Source organism: Pleurodeles waltl, chromosome 2_1 (genome assembly GCF_031143425.1).
Source record: "Pleurodeles waltl isolate 20211129_DDA chromosome 2_1, aPleWal1.hap1.20221129, whole genome shotgun sequence".
In the NCBI taxonomy this organism is placed as follows: domain Eukaryota; kingdom Metazoa; phylum Chordata; class Amphibia; order Caudata; family Salamandridae; genus Pleurodeles; species Pleurodeles waltl.
In genome coordinates, this window is record NC_090438.1 from 459,453,638 (window position 1) to 459,476,310 (window position 22,673).

Below are 22,673 nucleotides of genomic sequence, written 5' to 3' on the forward strand. Positions count from 1 at the left end.
TGCCTCAGCCCTCTAAGGAGGAGGATTGACTCAATTGTTTGGACCCCAAGAGAGCGTTGAGCTTCTACATAAATCGTACTAGTGATCTCCGATAAGCTTTTTGTGGGGTTTGCTAGTGTGAAAAAAGGGAAAGCGAGGCAGAAGAGAACCATCTCCAGCTGGGTCATGCTCTGCATTAAGATCTGCTACACATTGGCTAAAAAGCATCCTCTAGATGGACGTGCTTATTCTTCCTATGCCAACTCTGCTTCTAGTATACTAGCATGCAAAGTCCCTGTCCTAGACTGCTATGTGGGCATCCCTCTATACGTTCACAAAACCCTATTGTCTAGACAACCAAGTCCGCCGGCAGGGCATTTTACCTGCTGGGTTCTGCAGGATTTTCTGGCTTGAGTCCATTCATCAACAAGCCTCCAGTAGGTACTTCTTTGCCATCTATTCAAAAGGTTAGGAATCTGCCGTTAGAAATTTCTATCAGAAGAACAAGTTAGTTGCCTTTGTTAACACTCTTTCTGGTCGAGACTGTCCAGCCCCAGATTCATCACCCCCCTGACACCTCTGAAGGCGGTATTGTAATTGATATTTCTGATTTTTGTTTATTGACTTTGAAGCCTATATTGCCTCTAAGCAATAAAGTAGGGCTATTATCCCTGGAAGAATGTTGTAGAGGGATCGGACGAGATGAGAAGCAAATCATCTGCAAAGAGATGGACCTTGAGCAGTTATCACCTTAAAGGAGCAAAGAGGGGACAGCAGGTACCCTGTCTAGGCACCTGAGTAGCGGGAAGTGGTAGAAGCGATTGCCATTAAACCTGACTGATTCTGTTGGTGCTTTGTATCCTGCAAGAAGCCAGCCTTTTCATCTTTAGTCCCAGCTGGAACTTGTTCAGAAACTGTTCCAGAGAAGCACAATTAACCCAGTCAAATTCCTTTTCAGCATCCAATGATGGCATGATGGCTAGGATATTCTTCCATGGGCCTTCTCAATTAAGTGGGCTAGTCTCCTCACATTATACGATCCCTGTCTGTGGCAGATGAACCATGCTTGATTTTGTATTTGGTATTTATAAAGCGCATTCCGTCCGAAGCATCGAATCGCTCAGAAGGGGGGAGTAAGTGTCAGCAGAATGAATGCGGAAAGAGCCAAGTTTGAACTAACCTCCTGAAGGTCATGAAACTTTGTTTCTTCCTTCTACACAGAGGGAGTGAGTGCCAGCATTTGCCCGCTGCCACCTTAAATGCCTTGTCACCCCATCTAGCTTTGTAGGTACGAGGGACCTAAATCAAAGAGGCTCCTATGGATCTGAGTTGCCGGTTAGGCCTGTACCAGCATAGCCTAGAAGATAAATATTCAGATCCGCTTCCCTGTATGGCCTTCTAGGTCAAACATAGGGTTTTAAACCTAATACGTTTCACAACTGGTAGCCAATGCAATTGTTCCAGGCTGCCACTGGCAGAAGCCGAACAAGGAAGATTAAGTATGAAACGGGCAGCTGTGTTCTGAATCAACTGAAGCTTCTTAAGTGATGCCTTATCCAGATTAAGCATTAAGGCATTACAATAATCCAATTTTGACATTACCAGTGCTAGAATGACTGACTTTCCATCCCTTTGTAAGTAAGGGAGAATCTTTTTCAGCATTTTCAGGATCCAAAAACTAGTTTTAACCACATGACTAACATGCAACTTGAAAGAGACTATTGTCAAAAATGACACCCAAATTTCTAGTGGTGACAATAAGAGCCAGAGGAACTTCACACTCTATCGGCCACCAGCATGGGTTCCACAGTCCCTTGGTAGATCCAAAACACAGGATTTCAGTCTTGTCGCTATTTAATTTAGTGCTTAGCTCTGATATATCTATGGAGACGTTAGTGGCATCTCTCTGTTCTGGAAGTAATTGAAAATGGCTTTTAGAAGAGTTATCCCCAAACATTTTGCCTTCTTCTGCCTACTTTTTCTGACCTGTTTTTGTTGGCTTTAGGACTCTGGGCACTTTACCACTGCTGACCCATGCTAAAGTGCAAGTGATCTCTGTCTAAATTGTATTGGCAATTGGTTTATCCATGATTGGCATATTTGATTTTCTGTTAAGTCCCCAGTATATTGCTCCAAGTGTGCCCATGGCCTGTAACTCAAATGCTGCAAGTGGGCCTGCAGCACCAATTGTGCCACCCACGAGTAGCCCTGTAAACATGTCCCAGACCTACCACTGCAGTGTCTGCATGGGCAATATTAAACAGCCATTTCGACCGAGCAACTGCACCCACTTGCCAGGCCCAAAAACCTTCCCTTTTAAAACATGTAAGTCACCCCTTAAGTAGGCCCGAGGCAGCCTCATGGGCAGGCTACAGTGTATTTAAAAGGTAGGGCATATAGTGGTGTGTTATACATGGCCTGATAGTGAAATACTGCTAAATTTGTTTTTCACTATTGCAAGTCCTATCTCTCGCATAGGATAACATGGGGATTGGCTTGAAATAGCATCTAAGTGCAATTTACCATTTGAAGCAGATAGAGATGTGGAGTTTGGGGTCTCTGAACTCTCAATTTAAAAATACATCTTTTGGTGAAGTTGGTTTTTGAATTGTAAGTCTGAAAAAGACACTTTAATAAGTGGGCGTTTTCTTGCTTTACCATTCTGTGCGTCTGCCTGTCTGTGGAATAAACGTCTGGGTCAGGATGACAGTTGGGCTCTTTGTGAAATCACTCTAGACAGTCACATAAAGTGAGCTGAGGTGTGCCCTGCATATCCTTATGGCCCATCACCAGACTGATGGTTCTTCCTGACGTACAGTGGTGGGAGGTGCTGACACTTGTACCTGAATAGGGCTAGGCCTGCCCTCACACAAAGCAGTCTCCACCCCCAACTTCATCCCCCCTCCATTCCTGGAGTGTGTCTGGGGCAGGGCAGGAAAAGGCAGGGTCTTGTGCACTATCAAAAATACTCTTTGAAGTTTGACTACTTCAAAGACATAAATGGGTATACGTTCTTGACCTCTGATACCACATAGTTAGAATCCTTCTGGACTGAGGAAATTGCTACTCTGCCTGTTGCTTTGATGTGCTGGCCTGCTGCTTCTGTCCTGGGAGTAAAAGGACTGGACTTGGGTTCTCCATGGGCTTGAATTGAGCTTGCCTGCTGTTAAGAAGTCTCAGGGACAACAAAGGCTTCATCTGCCAGTACATGGACTCTTCTTCTCAGAGTCCTAACTTGCCAAGTGGTGCCAGCTCCAGTCCCTTGGCCCTTGGAAGTGCAAGCTGGTGATCTAAAGGAGAAAATCCACGCATCAGCACGTTGAGGGAATCGATGCAGCGCCTGACCCTCGTCTGGAGAATCAACGCAGCGTCCATCTCGTGGCTGCAGAATCGATGCAGCATCTGTTTCACTGCGGTCCCATCATCACAGTGCATCTGGATTTTCCATGCATTGATATATATTGGCTATCTTTCTAAACTGGTGTGGGGTCCTTTTGTAAGGGGTGTGTGTACGTACACATACACTTTCCACATTGCCTCTGAGATAAGCCTGCCTGCTTGAGCCAAGGGGCTAAGCAGGGGTTATCTTAGCTGTGTGGCTCCCTTACCCTGACTAGAGTGAGGGTTCCTACTTGGACAGGGTGAAAACCACTGCCAACTAGAGACCCCGTTTCTAACACATAGTGATTCAGTATTTGGAAGGGACTCCCAAAACACACCCCTTCCAAATACCGAACTGCAAATTGCAATTCTGTAACAAGTTATTGAATCACACTGTGCACATCAGAAAAAAACATTTTCTGGTCTCAAACAACCAGAGTCGTTGAATCAGATTTTTTTGCGACCACAAGAATGCTTTGTACATCTGGCCCCAAGTTCTTTGCTGTCAATGCCTTTCCAGTGTAGAATCTATTGAACACACATTGTCTCTGCCCCAACTTACCTGAGCTATAAAATAATTACTTGAGACCAATATTTTATAGTTCTATTGTCAGAATAGTTAAAGAAGATATTTAGAAGTGCTCCAGAGATTGAAGTGAAAAATGTATTGCCTGCACAATGAAAATTCTATAGCAGAGAGCACTTTAAAAGACCTATTTGCCACTGGCCAATAATGATTACCGTAACCATATGAAACTGTTTTAATTGAAATTTTAATAACAAAATGAAATTGTATGCATTTGTTTTTTTTTTTTTTTTTTTTTTTTTCCCTAGTCCTTGTTTTTATTGTGATGGGTTTTAAGTAAACTAATAGAATAGAGAATGCACTTACTTATAATGTAAACTGGTGTTTTTATTTGACTGTAAAAAGTAGTACTGTTCTTTGTTGAGGTTATGGCACTGCGAAAATGACTGGTGTTACTGAGTCGTTCCTTTCTAACCTTGTCACCTCCTACTGATACCGGAGTGAACCCTGACCTGCTTTAAGGTCAAGAGCTCGCTCCACACACCGCGCAGGTCCACCAGACTGTGCATGTGCCCACTACCCTACCCTACCCGCATGGCTGCCGCGAGTTCGAGGCCCTCCACCATCCGCCTCATCCCTGGTGTCTAGTGGGTTTCCGTAAGTATTTTGTGTTGCTTTGTATCTGTCATTGTTTTTGTGCCATTTTCTTTGCTTGTTTAGTTGTTTTCCTCCTTTTTCCCTTGCTTTGTGCCATTTTCTGTGCCTGTTTTAGCCTTTCCTTTTCTGTGCCTTTGCGCCCCTTCTGCCTGTTTTCAGGCACACCCACAGACCATTCTCCTGTCGGATCTGCAGTTTCACCTGCCCCCAAGCCGCCAAGCACCACTCCAGAACCACACACAACCCCCTCAGCTGCATCCTTCTCAACACCCGCTCCGTCCACAAACATGCCATCGAACTCTGGGACCTAATCTCCTCATCTTCCCCAGACGTCGCCTTCCTCATGGAAACCTGGATGACTCCCTCCTCAGAACCGGACATCGCCATAGCCATCCCCGAAGGCTACAAGATCACCTGCAGAGACCACACCAACAGACCGGGAGGGGGAATCGCCATAGTCCACAAGAACACTATCAGAATCCCAACTAACACCGATGACACCCTCGATGCCGCCAAACACCTACATTTCCAGATCCACATCAACGCCAACACCACCCTCAGAGGAACCCTCGTCCACAGGCCCCCAGGCTCCCGACCTCAGTTCAATGACTCCATCGCTGACATAATCAGCACCCAGGCCCTTGCCTCTACAAACTACATTCTCCTCGGCGACTTGAATTATCACCTCAAGAACGCCAACGACAGCAACTCCACTGCCCTGATCGACAACCTCGGTCTCAAACAACTGGTCACGATGTCCCCCCACCCTGCCGGCCACACGCTCGACCCAGTCTTCTCTGCCAGCAGCTGCGTCACTTTCAGCCATACCACCGAACTCCACTGGACCGACCACCACTGCATCCACTTCATCTTCCAGGAACCCGCCACTCACCACTGCCCTCAACAGATCACCCGCCGCAGCTGGAACAAGATCTCGGAAGACCAAATGATCTCCATCCTCGCCCGGGCCCCGCCACCCAGTTCCACCGACCCCAACACAGCCGCCCTCAACCTCAGACACTGGATAGACGACTGTGCCAACACCCTTGCTCCGTTCAGGAAACCCTGCAACAACCGCACCAGCAACAAGGCCATCTGGTTCACCGTTGATCTTCAGGCCTCCAAGCGGGAGAACCGGAAAATCGAAAAGAAGTGGCGCCACGAACCAACAGAGAACAACCACGCCGCCCTCAAGGCAGCCACCTGCAAGCACCACCAGCTCATCTGGACCACCAAAAGATCCTTCTACAAAGATCACATCGACCACAACACCCACACCAGCAAAGAGCTTTTCAGCATAGTCCGAGAGCTCACCAACCCCTGGTCATGCTCCATCAACCACCTCCATCATAAGACCTCTGCGACTCCCTTGACACCTTCTTCCATCGCAAGATCACGGAAATCCACTACAGCTTCAACTCCTCGCCCCCCACCGCCACCACCAACGCACCCAGCCACACCAACTTCTTGCTCCGCTGGACCCACATCAACGACTAGGACACCATCAAAACCATGAGCACCATCCACTCCGGATCTCCCTCCAACCCCTGCCCCCACCATGTCTTCAACAAAGCGAGCCCCATCATTGCCCCCAACTCCACATGATCATCAATAGCTCCTTCGAGACCGCCACCTTCCGGGAGAGCTGGAAGCATGCTGAAGTCAATGCCCTACTAAAGAAACCCAAAGCGGACCCTGAAGACCTCAAGAATTACTGACCCATCTCTCTCCTTCCCTTCCCGGCAAAGGTCGAGAAGATCAACGGCCAACTGACCCGCTTCCTGGAGGACAACAACACGCTGGACAACTCCCAATCCGGATTCCGTAGGAACCACAGCACCGAGACCGCCCTCATCGCCACAACCGACGACATCAGGACCATGCTCGACAGACGAAACCGCGTCCCACATCCTGCTGGACCTCTCGGCTGCTTTTGACACCGTCTGCCACCACACCCTCTGCGCTTGCCTCTACGACGCCGTGATCCGCCACAAGGCCCTGGACTGGATCACATCCTTCCTCTCTGGCAGAACTCAGAGTCCGCCTCCCTCCCTCCCTTCCTGACAGAAGCCACCAAGACCATCTGCGGCGTTCCCAAAGGATCTACTCTCAACCCAGTTCTTTTTAACATCTACATGGCACCGCTCACCAACATTGTCCGATCCTACAACCTCAACATCGTCTCCTATGCCGACAACACTCAGCTGATCCTCTCACCCACCAAGGAACCCGCAAACTGCCAAAACCAACCTCCACGACGGACTGCATGCCATCGCCAACTGGATGGAGAAGAGCCGCCTCTAACTTAACTCAGACAAAACAGAGATCCTCATCCTCGGCTCCAACCGCTCTGCCTGGGACGATTCCTGGTGGCCAGCCACCCTTGGAACCGCACCAACACCCACCACCCACACACGCAATCTGGGCTTCATCCTGGACTCATCACTCACCATGACCCAGCAAGTCAACGCCTTCCCATCCTCCTGCTTCAACACCCTTTGCATGCTCTGCAAGATATTCAGATGGATCCCCACCGAAACCAGAAGGACAGTCACTCACGTCCTCGTCAGACTGGACTACGGCAACGGGCTCTATGCTTGAACCACGGCCAAGCTCCAGAGGAAACTGCAGCGTATACAGAACGCCTCATCCTCAACATCCCACACCGCGACCACATCTCAGGCCAACTCATAGACCTACACTGGCTTCCCGTCACCAAGAGGATCACCTTCAAACTCCTCTTCCACGCCCACAAAGCTCTTCACAACACAGGCCCTGCCTACCTCAACGAGCGACTCACCTTTCACACTCCCATTGCCAACTCCGCTCCGCCAACCTTGCCGTCGCCGCCTTCCCCCGCATCCATCGGACTACAGCTGGCGGCAGATCCTTTTACCACCTCGCTGCCAAGACCTGGAACACCCTTCCCACCCACCTATGAAAGACCCAGGACCTCCTGACCTTCAGGAAACGCCTCAAGACCTGGTTATTTGAGCAGTAGCAGTCCTCCTCCCCCCCCCCCTTCTTTTACCCACCCCCTTAGCGCCTTGAGACCCTAGCGGGTGAGTAGCGCGCTTTACAAATGATTGATTGATAACTTTGATGGCCTAGCATCATCACCCAAGGATAGTCCAAACTAAGTGACTTTATTATTCAGCTCATGTTGCTTGCTCTGGACACTTACTGTAAACTACAGTATCTGCATAAGATCACACTGATCACCCACTGTTCAAAGAAAAGGACACCGCTGGGTTGGGAGGACACCTAGGCACAGGCCTACATTTTTTCTATCCAAGGCTGGTCTGCTAGTCCCTTGCCTTCTTTCTTTTTTTTCCCCCTCTAAATATTTGTTTACTGGCATTTGAAAAAATATAGTACATCAGTACAGAATACAAAACTTCGAGGTGTAGAGTAAGGTTTCTCAGTGGTCCATCTCGTCTCATTGATAACAGTCCCCTGGGTGACCAACCAATACCTATATTGACATGGATTGAATAATTTGCCATTCTAAGTCAATAAAACATAGCCTGATAACCATCAAACAATCAAAATCTGTTTTGTAACATAAGACAACTTCGAGCTTCCCTCCACACACACACCCATGCTCTCCTCAGTGTCCCTCAGTGCTATCACAACGTCTCTATCCCGGGACTGCAAGATCATAGAGGGAAGTCCTATTGTCGCCTTCACAGATCATCGCCTCACTCCATAAGGGGGTTAGCTCCTGTTAAGCTTGACTGTATGTTAATAGCCGCATGCTAGAGTGAGTGCCCGAAGAATTCCCCGAAGCAGAGGAGGTATCAGCATTGTCAGCAATCATGATCCGAATCATGCCCCCCTGCCCCCCAAACAAAGTAGTCTGCAGTGACGGCTACCACCGATCAAGGGGTTGGGGGGTGAGGGATTGGAATGGGGGGGTGACAGGGGCGTGGGTGGTGGGGGGCTGACTTGGGTGTGGCTGTATACATTTTTTTTTCTTTAAACTTACCTGCTGCTGCTCTGTCTCACGCTGCTCCCGATCCTGCTGCCAGTCGCTTCCTCTCTTCCCAGCAGTCACCACAGGCCCCCAGTCCAGGCGCTGCTCTCATGCTAAAGCTAGCATGAGAGCAGCGCCAGGATTGGCGTGAGCAGGCTGGTCTGAAGCTCACTTAGGCACAGGGAGCCTGTGCCATTTCTCCAGCCTGGCTGTGCCACATAGCCAGGTTGGAGAAATAAAAGTGTGCATGTCCGTTTGGCTGTCCTGAGAAGGCTAGCTAAACCGACATGCACACTTTACAGTACCCAGCACTCCTTCCTACAGCCTGGCCCTGCCTGCTATACATTCCAAGCTGTCCGGTGGACATCGGCAAATAAAATTATAACATTATTTTATTATCATTTTATTTGCCCATGCCTGTCTGAGCAGGGAGAGCAACGCTCTTCTGCTAAAAAAAACGAGCCGCCCGGTTGTCTCGTCAAACCTTTTTCATATTGCCATTTTCCGCCCTGGCCCATCCTGTTATATCCCTCAGCCATTCATTCATTAGGCGAGGTCTAGGACTCAACAACTGGATGGCAATGCGTTGTTTGGCTAATGTCAGACTAAGTAATGCAAACAGTCTGCTCCGTTTGGTTCCCTCTTTTTGTTGGGAACTAAACCCCACAGGAACTGTTTGAGCTCTCTAGGGATAGTCCAGCCTGTAGCCCTGTGTAAATGGAGCAGTATCTCGTTCCATATGGCATTATTTGAGGACAGCGCCACACAACATGGGGAAAGTCCGCTGGGACGGGCCCACATTGCGCACACCTGTAATCTCTAGCCGGGTAAATAGTGTGCAAGAGTTTGGGCGCAAGGTATTTGATGAGCACAAAGTTCTCGTGAAGTAATTTGAAACTTGAGTTCACTGAAACTTCCCGCACTCCCCTATGGATTGTAATCCATTCTGCGGATGTGATTGGAAATTCGCACATCTGTGTCCTCGAGCTGTTGATGTCCTCACGGAGGTCTCGGTATAAGTGTCCCTTTCATTTTGGTGGAGAACCCTGAAATGATGAAGGAAAGTGGGAATGAAAGAAAGTGAAAAGATGCTTTAGAGATTCAAAAGCAGTGACCAGTGAGAAAGCAAAGGTAATGTTTAAGGCCTCGTTTAGTTGGACCTTGGAATGTTATAAAAATGTAGCACCTATTTGTCCACTTTCCCTCCATGTCCTTTCCACTACTGACTTTTATAATCCTCCACTAGCTCAGTATCCACTGCAGTGAAGGCTATCAGCCTCTCTGGATTTCCTGCAGTCAGATTCTCTTAATGGCACATCTTATGTCTTTGAACTCCACTCTGGTTCCCTTTACTGCTGTCTTGCCAAGATATCATGGTCCTGCTAGATTTCGTACGCCAATCTTCTGTATGTACCAGAGAAAATACAAAGGTGTTCGATGAACCCTCTCCCATTCCTTCCGTTAGAAATGCTGCAACACCGGACAGTCCCGTCAGGAGATGGACAAGGTGTAAATGAATTCCCTTTAGCCTTTCCTCTCAATCAGCACAGGCAAAAGGCATCTGCATTGGTGTATTAGGCACTTTTGTTAGAATCCCAAGCCAGCACAAGCATTAAAGCAAAACTAAATGGGCAAATGTCACATTTACTGTGGCAATAGAAAATATGAAGACAGCAGTATAAAAAAATGAAAATATTATTACTCATTATTTTTCTTTCCTTACAGAGTATCTACTACTCATTAGAAGATAAGTCTGCCATTTTGAAATGTAGACTCCATCAATCTCATACCTGATACCAAGGGCAAGCCGCACTGCTAATAAGTCGGTGTCTTTGGCAGATTGCATCAGTGTTTTGCTTTCCTTATCTTATGATCGAACTTACAAAACTTCTCTGGAATGCACTTCTTAGTTTAAAAAAGACATTTATTATTATTGCTTCACCACAAGGTTCCTGAAAGACTAGATTAGTAGGTTGGAAACACACTTTTAAATGTAGTCGCAGCAATGAAAGCAAAATATATCAAAGTACTTCTCAATTGTAATGTACACAGCAAATACATGTGATTATATTATAGCATAACTTCAAAGCAAAGAATAAAAGTCAAAATTTAATCACCGTAGGGCCTATCGCTGCTTGTCATCTTTCTCATGCCAGCAAGTTGATGACTCCTGTTCAACTGCGAGAAAGAGATTTTCCACCCAAATGGGAGGTCAGGCAGCTGATGTCCGCTCCTGACTGAAGTCCTGGAAAATGTCCCATTGCTGCTGCCCAGGGCCACCGTAGAAAGCCTGCTAACAGGCCCCTTAGTCAAAACATGCTGGCTCAGTGGGCGAACAAACAAGAGTTTGGAGAGTGGCCAAGTCTCCAAACTTCGCTCGTTCCCAGGCTGGATTGAGAGGTAAACACAAAATATACGCTCTCTTATCACGTTAAACACAGCTTGGTCTATCATGTGGAAAAACACAGCTCATCTGCAATGTCTCAACTGCAATGTCGAACTCCTCGTTAAAGCCAATAGGCAGCTAAACTGAATACAGAATGTAATGTCTAATGCCAAGTTAAAGCCAATAGGCAGCTAAACTGAATACAGAATATAATGTCTAATGCCATGTTAAAGCCAATAGGCAGCTAAACTGAATACAGAATGTAATGTGCTACTGATGAACATTGAACAACTAATATGTGCAGTGGTGAAACAGTCATTGGTCAAACACAATTAATGGCATAACAATCAGTCACGTGTCCTTAGAACGATGATCTCTCTGGAACGGATGGATGTCCTCACTGCTTGAGACACAGCTTGGAACCTGTTTATAACCCTTTTATACGACCACCTTGCAAGGGTGGTCTCATGACGCTTTACCAACATTATTGTGATAATTCATACAGCCTGAATACCTGCAAAGCAATGCTATACCTAAATAAAACCTATTACATTTTTGTGTATATAAAACGAAAGCACGCTCCTCTAATATTCAAAATATAACTATAAATTATTTGCAACACAGCGAACCAGTCGTGGCCATAGGTCATACATCATTGGCCATAGGCCGAAGGTCACACAAGTAGTATTGTGCGTGCACTCAACAATACCTCTGCTTTAAGTTAGCCTCCATGATCTTACTTGGGGAAGTATGAGAGAGTACATTTGCCCTGCTAAATTACGCAGGTAGTGTTTTTAATTCACTCCCTGTGGTCCATTTTACTAAAAGAATTTGAAATAAAAACGGGCTGTTGTCTGGAGGCCTTCTTCAAGTACCTCTCATGGATTTTGTGTGCTAAAGTGATTAGAATTTACATTATATTGAACAGTGCTTTGTTATCCCAGTTAAATCTACGATGCTGCAACAAAACTATCTGAAAATGAGCGATTTCTTGAATGTTCTGTTCTTTCTCAATTTGTAGGTATGATACCTTATCTGGATTAGTGAATGCTGTGGCTGAGCTTATCCGCTTTGTAGGGCGAATTTCAACCATTGCTCTTCATATGGAATACAGTACTCTTCTTTTGCACTTTATTCTGGATTTTTATGAGACGGTGAGCATTTGCTTGTTCTTCTCTCTCAAACAAACTTTCACTGTTTTAGTAATGCTAAGTTCTGAATGAAACACAATGGAAAACAATGACCATGGAGCCTTCTAGTTTCATGTTATGCCTGACTGTTCTTGCATATTTTTAGTCCACTTTCCTTTGCTATTGTGATTACATTCGCTGCATGCAAGTGTAGCTCTTTCTCACGGTAAATACAAAGTAATTCTAATACTTAAGCGTTTTAGTATATTATTTTAGAATGTTAGTTCAAAATAACCTTTCCTTCGCTCCAAATACTCCTATCATTGAATCTCATCACCACGTTATAATTATTAATGAATACCAAATACCCATTAATTAAATAATGCTGTATACCCACAGTGGACACCCTGGAAGGCATTTTGAGTGTGTTGTTTATTTTAACCTTCCTTTAATATTGTGTTGCTGCCATACTATCATCACAACCCCTATCTACCCTTAAGAATTTCTCTCACACTAGATGCACAAGGTCTATTTGTGCTCAAGTCCGAAAACAGCAAAAACTGTGTTAAGCATACAACCCGTTAGTAGGTTTTTCCAAAAGCTATCAAAGCCTAGTGCCACCTCTTCTCAGCAGTATGCACTCCAGACCCTACTCGGAGATGGCACCAAACCAGCAGAATACCTACCTGTTGGTGGAAGTCCCACGGAAAAAGGCTTAGAAAAGTGGGACACAGGATTAGAATCTGTAGTAAGTGAGTTAGAAAAGAAAACTATTTTCACTCTATTGTTAAGTACTGTTCCATTTAGAAAACTCTACCTGTACTTCTGATTCTATATAAAAATCGTAGGAATTGTGCTTAAACCTCTTCAATCATATTAGACTGGTAAGTTGAATCACCCCCTGAACGACTGCAGTAGGGGACTCGTACACGTATCACAAATTCTCTTAGGATTGCTTAAACAAATGGCATTTGTATATCGAGCACTGTTACGTTTGTCGGAAAACACTTAAGAATTATAATGACAATTATATATTTGATACAGATAAAGTTAATTTTAACTTTTAGATACATAACTAAAAGTATCTCTTTATGAATAACTCTACTGTCAGACATGCCACCTTTTTGAATTCTTTCAGGTATCCGATCGGATTCAGAAAATACTTGCAATAGTTCCTGTGCACTGGTTGGTGACGCCATTAGCCCGTGTTGTGGCTCCGTACCACCCCATACACAGACATTGAGCTGCATATTGTTGCCACCCTTGCTGTAAAATTTGAATCTTCCTGGCAATGTAGCGCGAATATCAACACTGAACATTACAGGGCTCAAAACCATGTTGCACTTTTTAGGAGAAGGTATTTGTCATGGACTCTAAAATGCCTGAGGGGCCAACCATGACTTCAACCTGCGACAAAGGCTTTCAGAAACACCCGGAAGGTGAAACTTTACATTGCCGAACCCAAAAAATGATTACGGCTGAGCTCCAGTTTGCCCTGGGCCATCTTTCAATCTACAGCAGATAGCGTACTTCCTTGCTGGAAATGTTTACCATGGCTCCGTCTCCCTCTGGTGTGCTTTCTGGCACCAGGGTGCAGTCTGGACTTTAAATCACACATCTGGTATCTTGGCGCCCGCCCACTCTACCGCTGCGGACACTGCTGGGAGGCTGTCCACTCCATTCTTGGTTCAAAACCTCTGCGCCTCCCCAAAGCCAGCGGCACTAGTTGTGTTGCCGAATCTTTGATGCCTGTCCCGGATTCAGATCTTTAGTCCCCAGGAGTTCACCCCACACTGTAATACACCAACATTAACGCACAACCCTATGTAGATGACGACTGCCCAGTGGTGCCACGTCTTGACACCAGCGTTTTACAAGGATGGAAGCTATATTCAGCTGATTCAGTCCAGAATACACACGTAAGTGTGTACAATGAGTATGTTGAGGAAGCAGAAAACGTACTCTCTCATTCGCCATATGGCTCCTACTTGAGAGGCTGCTTCCATTGCTTTTGTTAGAGGAGATAATAACCAGTTATTTTTTACAGAAACGCCCCAGCCTAGGTCTTCTACTTATTTACATCTTTTTCACTTCAGTCAGGCTTTAATTGATCCTATCTCGGCACCCTGATCGAAGATCTCTGGTGATTGCTGTCCGCTACCTCCTTGACAGACGCCAGAGACGGCCTCATTGGGACCCAACGTTTTTGGTGCATGCCTGCATTTGTAAAGAGAATCCAAATGTATTCCTCCAAACAGAGTCAAATTAGCGCAGTGGACAAAAAAGTATATTCATCAGGCAGTTCGGCATTGCATTCACTGAAGCCTTCTTGCCTTCAGCCATTGCTTTTTTTTTTTTTTTTTTTTTTTTTAAATACCAGAGGCTGTAAGCGTGCTTCGCTTAAACCGTTCAGGATGAACATGATGCAACCAAGCACGTCTTATGCTATGGTGTGGATTCCACAGACTTTGTTGGACAAGCAAGGGGGAACTACAGTTATCCACAAAAATGCCTGAATACTCTTTACAAGATACGTTTCACCTTCTTGGATGGATATGCCCTTTGATGAGGCCTGGCTCTTTGAATAGAAAGCTCATTCTGCCTTGGCAAAAATTAACTATAGCTGTGCAGCAGTGCATTCTAGGTCTAGCATGCTTAGTTTCATAGTGCCCTAACAGACAGTTGCCACTGCTGCGTCTGACCAATGCCATCGCCGTGCTCCTTGCGTCAAAGGTGCATTACCAGAACTTCTCTTGTCCATGCCGGTCCCGTACCTGCGGTAATCTGTTCCAGTGTTTGTGCTTGGACAGCAGGAAAGTATATGGCAGTTCAGTGCAGGCCATCGAAAAGCAATGCATATTCCATCTATCATCATTTTGTAAGGAGTCAAGGTTACTCACCTGGTGTTCTATGGCCGATTAGAAAAGGACTCTTATGTCACCAACATTAATTCTAATATTTCTGGTAATCACTGTATTCCTACTTCCCTGTAACAAGCCAGTTTCCTTTAAGTACATGACGGGGAGCTACTGACCGCGTGTTTGGACAGCATGACTGTGGGCTGGTGGCGCCATGTGTGAACTGGATCAGGTGGGTGTTCCTTTGGCATGCCTCCGTAACTCCTGCAGCACGTTTGCTGCACGACTGCAATAGATGAGTGTCTGAATAGCCAACATCAGACCTGCACATCGTAAATTGTTGACATCTAGACTGCTGACCAGTGAAAGATGCTGGTCAGTAAGTGGCACATCAGGACACTTACAAATTGGCGTTCATGAAAAACACAGGCCGACTTTAAATTGGAATACAATACTCATCTTTAACGAAGGCTTCTCAGAGTAGCTAAATTACGAGCTTCTGTGCTTTTTAAATTAATGTATGTGTGCCAAAATCGAAAAGCATATCTTTGAGAGAAAAACGTGTGTGTGTTCACAACTCTTAAACTGATGTTTGGAATAAATAGCAAATTTTCCAAAATGTATTTCAAGCTGTTGTTTGATAAATCATACATCACTGGGGATACTTATTACTTAAATTATTAATTTGGTGCTTGGTGTATTGCATCTCTGGCCGTTGTATATTACCCATACAGGGGCGCACCACACTAACAAAGCATGTTTTTTTACACTACTGCAGGCAAACGTGCCTGCTGCACTGAGGTAGTCACTGCCGGTAATCTTGCATATATTTGACACTAATGTAATTGTGTCTGATGTGACCACTATTGCAACTCTAGTATTAGTGGCTCAGGATTTTTTTCTTTTAACATAAATAGCTCTTCATATGACAAGGTTGGAGAACTCTACTTTAACTTCTCTAATGTGTACCAATTTTCCAATCTCAAGACTAGACCTTTAACAAAGGTCCTCGCCATCGCAAGGGAATGTTTAGCCAACAACTTTCTGAAGATGGACCTGACCAAAAACAGATCCCCTAATAGCAGGATGGGACACAAGCTTATGGCCAGGTATAATTGGCAGCATCCCCAGACCATTTGACGATGGTGTGTAATGTAAGAGTCCTTTTGGACAGCACCTTGTCCCTGGAAGCCAAGTTCATAAATGTGGATCGCACCAGTTTCGCCCACGTTCGCCTACTAAAAATCTCTCCTTCATTGATTCCTCTTTGCTTATGCCGTAGTGAATGTTATTGAATCTCACCTTGACTCCGCTAATTTAATGTACCTTGAAACTGCAGACAAAATTCTCACCAGTACTGCAATCTCTACAGTGGATTCCCATCCATGTCAGGTAGCCCTTAAGGCCCCAACCGGCTGAAAACCTGGCTTTCTAATGATTTTGGCTTATTTTCTCCGATTTCACAACCCACCCCTTACCCAATTGCACATAGAATCTTTCTCTCCTGCATCCTGTCCACCACAGTCTTTTGGAAGTAGTGGCCTTACAACTGGCAGCCTGACGAGAGAAGGGGGAGGCCCTCTGTCCATGTCAACCATACAGCAGCCTATGCTGAACCTTCAGAACTAAAGAAGCACCACAAGGGGTAGAGTGTAAAAAGTGCAATCTACCTCCTTATACAACACTACAACAAAATTACTTTTGCTGGCCCTTTGGTGAATACGAGCTCCTTGGGAGTGGGGGTGTGCTAGGGGTGGGGGGGTGGTGGGGGACTGATTAAGCACTTACTGTCCTTGCAGCATTCATTCTTTTAACTCCAGCAGATCCTGCTATGCCTGCCCGTTTGATTGCACTTCGCCATATACCACATGTTTACACACTGGCTTCATTGGATCTTGCTAAATCCTCTCCAGAGAAGTGATAATGTTTGCTTCACTTTGGCACCCTTTCAATTGCACTCTTAGCAGAGCCTTGGATTTTATTCCCGTTACTACGTAGTCTCTAAAAAGGATGAAGGTCTGCTCTGATTATGGACTTTAGACTATTCAGCTAATTTCTCCAAAAGAAAAAGCTCAAAACTACACTCACACAAGTTATGCTGGCCTATCCGCCATGATGACTGCAAAATCAGTACATGTGCCTACTGATTCTGCAGTTCCATAGGAAATGCCGTTATTTTGTGGTGGGAACTATTAACGGTTGTTTCACTGCCCTGTAATATTGTGTTTTCAGGTTATTTATGAAAGTTGCTTGAGTGATTTTGGCTCATCTTCACTGTTCAGGAGTGCACGTTTCCATACCTTCAGTGCTGTTCAGTGGGAGATTTCCCATGAAAGACTGCGAATTCCACATCAAACCCACAAATAGGATACCTTTGATTGGAGCCATCTTCGACACGGTCACTTTGATGGCCTTTCAAATCCCGCAGCAAATCCTTATTATAATCCTGATGTTTCAGCGGAAAGCTTTTCTGCCAACTTTGACAGTTTTTAGGTTGTGAGGCCTACTAATAACATCTGCATTTTGCGGGCCTCGTAGTGGAAGTTATGGCTGCAAAGGGACCATCATTGGTGATGTCTTTTGGACAGAATCCACATTTGTGAGGAGGATTTGCGCAACTTGGACTGGTGGGTGGTTGACAACAATCTGACATGCAGAATGGCATTCTGCCCTTTCCTCGCAGCAGTTAAAGTGGTAACAGATGCTTTGTTCTTTCACTGGGAAGATTACCTGGTCCCTCCTAGAGCAACGCTACCTCAAACCTTCTGGAACTGTGTGCCATTTGGTTATCTCTCAAGGTGTTCCTGGTATCTGTAAGGGACAAGTCAATGTAGGTGCTCACGAGCAGTATGATTGCTTTCGGTTAGTGCAACAAACGAGGGTAAGAGGGCATCACACACTCTGTGTTCAATGTGTGGTGCTTGCTTGTGCTCCCTGGGATTTTGCCGACAGTGAGTCATCTAGTGGGATTCCTCATCAGGACAGACAAACCCAGCAGTCATCCTGCCAAGCATGAGTGGCGTCTACACCCAGAGGTAGTTTAGGGAATGTTTGCCCACGGGGGCACATCCGTGGTAGACCTTTGTCATCTCCAAAAACGGTTTATTTTACCCTTCAGTTTTCTCATTGAGGATTTCTAGCAGATGCTTTCTGCCTTTGATCATACTTCAGCCTTCTGTACCACCACTCCCTCTGATTTCACACATTGAGCAGAAGCCTAGGTGGAGCAGCGTACAGGTCATTACTGTGTCCCTATATTGGGCTTGGAGGGTCTGGCACTTGAAAAAGCATCCGTCCTCCACTTCAATTTCATCTTTGTCTCAGCAACAAGCCAAGGCCTTTTATCCAATCCTTTATAATCTATACCATCGTAACTGGAGATTCAGCAGAATCCGCGTTACTGGCTTTGAGATTCTAGGGGAAGCAGTGGATGTTATTTTTGCTCCTTGCCACCCTTCCCCCAAAGCTACTGACCTTCATTAGTCTCCTGGTGTGAGGAGAATCTTGTTGACTGTTATTGACAGAAAGGTCTCACCTTCTGTTGTCAGTTTTGTCTTTGGCATGAAGAGGTTTTGCTGAGCACAGTTAAAAATGTAAGTCCTTCCGGCCTTCTCTCATCTCCCTGATCAGCCATAGTTGTTCATATCACCTTTTGTAAAGTGTTTGATAAAATGACCACTCTCGCTACTCTCTTGAGTTGATTATTCTCATCTGTGCACCCTTTGAAGTATTTCAGAGCTGTACTGTTACCCTGAAAGTCAGGTTCCTGGTTGCAATCACATCTGTGTGTTGGTTTTATAAACTTCCTCCATATACAACTTTCTTCCCAGAAAAGCTGGTTCTTCGAATATGTGCATCCTTTCTTCCAAAAGTGGTGTCACCATTTCATGTGAGTGCTTCCATTATGCTTCCTGTGTTCTTCCCCACAGCACATGAAAGGGGGGGTAGAGAGTATACCACTTGGCTCTTTGGCTTGTCCTTTGCTTCTACATTGAAACATCTAAGGGCGCAACATTGACTAGCTGTTCACTTGTGAGAATTTCTGTGAACAATGCTTTGGTTTTGGTTCAAAAATAAGAATCTGCTGGTAGAAGCATATATCAGAGGAATAAGGTAGTTAATTTTGATAGCACACATACTGGCAGATACTCTGACTACCTGCGTATTTTTTTCTGCCGGCCTGCCTCTGCTGTCTATGGAGTACTTTTTTCAAGAATAGCTAAGATCACAATTAGAATTGCTTACTGCCAGTTATCTGAGCAATTTTGACAGTTATCTTCCTGCATATGATAATGTGATGAGAGAAAAACTGTGCATCTGCGCACAGGGCTGCTACCTATGTGGCTCCATGTTAAGTGTCAGTGGGCGATGCTGATGGTGACCTACCGGCCTGCAGGAGTAATTGCAGGCTTTTCTCCAGATGCCTGTGAGGATTCAAAAGGTGGGAATATGGAAGTTATGAGTATATAGCATATCCATACAGAAGAGCGTTACCAAAGTATAACTTTGTGAATATAAACTAACTTGCCATACTTGGTCGGATCAAGCTGACTTGAAGTTTCCTCATTATATCTAGGATCTTGGTTCCGGGGGCTAGAAGAAACTACAGTTTGTCAGCGTTGCGGTAGTATGTTTAACATTAAAAATGTGTAAATAAAGAAGGGTTCGGCCTGACACAAGAGTTATAGCTACAGAGCTTGCAGTGTTTTCACTTATGTTTGCTGCACTAGAGTGAAGATAGCACCTGGGGAGTCTGGAACATTGGAACATGGCAGTGTTACCCTGAAGCTGTCAGCTTACCTGCCTCCCATGGCCTAAATCTGCAATGTCTCGATGCTTAGTCTGGAGTCTGTACTTGTTGGGTTTAAACTTTACTTAATGTGAAAGATGGAAGGTAACAAGCTGTCTGAGTAGGATTAGCTTCCTACACTGGTCACATTCGCTGTCCCTCTGAACTGTTTAAAGGCTGACACGCCATGATGACCGGGTGCTGTTGTGGGATCTTGAGACTACCAAGCACTCACACTACAATTCAGTCTGCACTGAAATGGAAGTGGTTCCAGCTGTTTTACCCTAGTAGAAGGGGAGTCCGCTGCATACAGAGGACCCTGTGGGATGCTGCTGGGACGCTGGGGAAGAGAATGGCTGCAGAGGTATGTACTCTGAAAATAGATTCAGCCAGTCAGTTTTGAGCCAAATAACTCTTTGCATTGACTCTTAAAACGATTACTCACATAGAAAATTAGGTACCTTTTAACTGATCATGACTGCCTGCTAAATTATATTTTAACAAGATCTTGTAGATTAAATCAAAGCATACCATCTATTGTATGTCAAATTTCTGTTCAAAAGCTAGGCAAACAGCTGTTATTTTTGAAGCAGTTGCTAAAAAGTAGCAAAAACATCTGCATGAGGCAGGAACAGCCTTGATGTAAGAAGGAACCCTTAAACCCGTAATTGACAGCTTAAACTTTCCATTGGCTCAGTGAACCGCAACTGAGATCCAGTCGATTTGAGTGTGAAATTACAACCGTCAATAGCAGTTTGTGCCACTGAAGAAAGGTTGGGAACTGCACAAAACAATGTCTGCATCCCTGGAATGGAAATAAGAACTATGGTACCTGAAGGAGAACAACCACTGATTTGAAAGACAGAAGTTGGAGTGATAACCTAAAGCTTTTCAGGATTTTTTTTAAAACCATTTTTTTTATTGAAGTACAAAAGTGCAGTTCTGTATAAAAGGGCAATCTGGTGACCATGTCTATAGGAACGTTCGCACATCATTCTCAAGCATGTCATGTGAAACACCAGCTACATTACAAAAGCAAACAGTTCTTGCTTTAACATACATTTAAGATGTAACTGCAAATAAATCCAGCTTGTGATACCACAACTTCGTCCTCCATGTGTATAAGTATTCGGTTTTGATAGGCCCGGATCCTTAGGGTCAGATTATGAGTAGTATAATAGTTTCATCCTGGATGACGCGCTAGTTGAAGGGTGAATACTCTGACTGTGGGGTGAAGTGTGAGATGTAAAGAGGGGGGATGAAGAGAGGGTGGGTCAGTGTAAGGTGGGTCTCATGTATCCTCCTTTGAGTTGTTGAGTGCCTCTGGATGGGAGTGCAAATCACTGAGCAATGCTTCCCAGGCCGTCGCCATGGGATATTTCTGCAGACCCCTTATTTCTTCGCGCCTCAGGTCCACTGCCTCCGCCCGACCCCATTTAAGTGGCTCTGCCTGCCAGTGTTCTGTGCTGGGCAATATCTGTGATTTCCAGTGCATTGCAATAAGCCTGCGGGCCAAAAGCAATGCCAGGTCTATAAACCTATTGCTGGCTGTTGCAGCTCATGGACTGTGGAGAAAAGGGCTGTACGGCCCGATACCTGCTCTCTTTCAGCTTATATCTGTGACCAGTACTCCGCCACAACCAGGCAGACCCAGAACATGTGTTTGATATCCGCTCCTTCTTGTTGACATCGTTGGCATGTGGACAGGGAACCAAACACTCGGGAGAGAGAAGCAGTCTTAAGATACGCTCTGTGCAATTTGCTTTTCAAAACACCCATTTTGGGTACTCTGTGATTTTGGCTCAATTCTTCATAGCAGTCTCCCTGCCCAAATCACCCTCCTATTCTCTATGGGTTGCGACAAGCGGATCCTGCACAGCTTGTGCAACTGCCTGGGCAAAACAGGTTTCCAATTTATGCTCCTTGCCCATGGTGTACAGTTAGTGGATTAATGAGTGTGAGTCCGGCTCCATGTCTATAATGCCTCAAAGTCGTTCCGCCTCTGCCAAGAGATGTGCCTGTGCCTGGAAATGCCCTGCAGATAGTTGATATTCTTCTCAAAGCTGCTCGTATGTCAGCAGCAAGCCCTCACGAAATAGCTCTCCCAGAGTGTCCACTCCAGCCTCTGCCCATATATTAGTTCCTATCTCTCCCAGTATCCTAAGGAAACTGGATATCAACCCCAACGGGATAGCCGCTGAGTAAAGTGGCATACGTGGCACTAACTTCAGGCTATGGTGAAACCTGTTAAATGCAATGTGTTGTAGACTATTCGCCCCAGGCGGTGGGCGTGCACAGGGCTGGAATGCACTCCACAGGTATTCCCGCACCCTCGCCGAGTCCAGAGGGGACAACTCCTCAGGGTAACAACCCGCCGACCAATATGTGGGCTACTGCATTTATGCAGCTAGGTAATAATGCTCGAGGTTAGAAGCGCTCAAATCCCCTTTTGTGATGGGAAGTTGTATCTTCCAAAGCACTACTCAGCGGCGGCCCTCATTCCAAATAAAGGACCCCATAGTAAAGTGCAGAGCGAGAAAGTTGGACCTGAGGATGCTGATCTGAAGGTTTTAGAAGAACTATAACAGGCAAGGGAGTATCACAATTTTCACAAGTGACACTCTACTCTGAACCATGAGTGGGAGTGTCCTCCAAAAGGTCATCTGAGGCTTCGATGATGTTACAGCCTTCGTGAAATTGCCCTCTAGGCGATCTTGCCTGCTGTGATATACGTCAATGCCCAAGTATCTGCATGTGCGAGGCTCCCATTGCAACCGGTGACCCTATATGATGAGGTCTTGTGGGGAGCAATGTGGGTGTAACAGGAATAAACAAGATTTAGCCCAGCCGTGATGCCAAATAAAAATCCTGCAGAAGCACCTGTATGGGCTCAATGCCTTCCTTAATATCTCTGATGTAAATCAGGACGTCATCTGCATACATACAGCCAACTTGTGCCTCCTTGAATAATAGAATACCCCACCCATTCCC

The 22,673-nt window shown here is 45.5% G+C and overlaps 1 protein-coding gene across 2 annotated transcripts in view; it reads left to right on the forward strand.

Moving 5' to 3' along the window:
* The window catches only part of CENPI (centromere protein I), a 368,658-nt gene that overhangs the window by 233,634 nt on the left and 112,351 nt on the right, over window positions 1–22,673 (forward strand). For both annotated transcript variants that reach the window (XM_069213362.1, XM_069213368.1), the window contains exon 16: window positions 11,927–12,059. In XM_069213362.1, coding sequence (XP_069069463.1) covers window positions 11,927–12,059 — 133 coding nt within the window. The remainder of the gene's footprint in view (window positions 1–11,926; window positions 12,060–22,673) is intronic.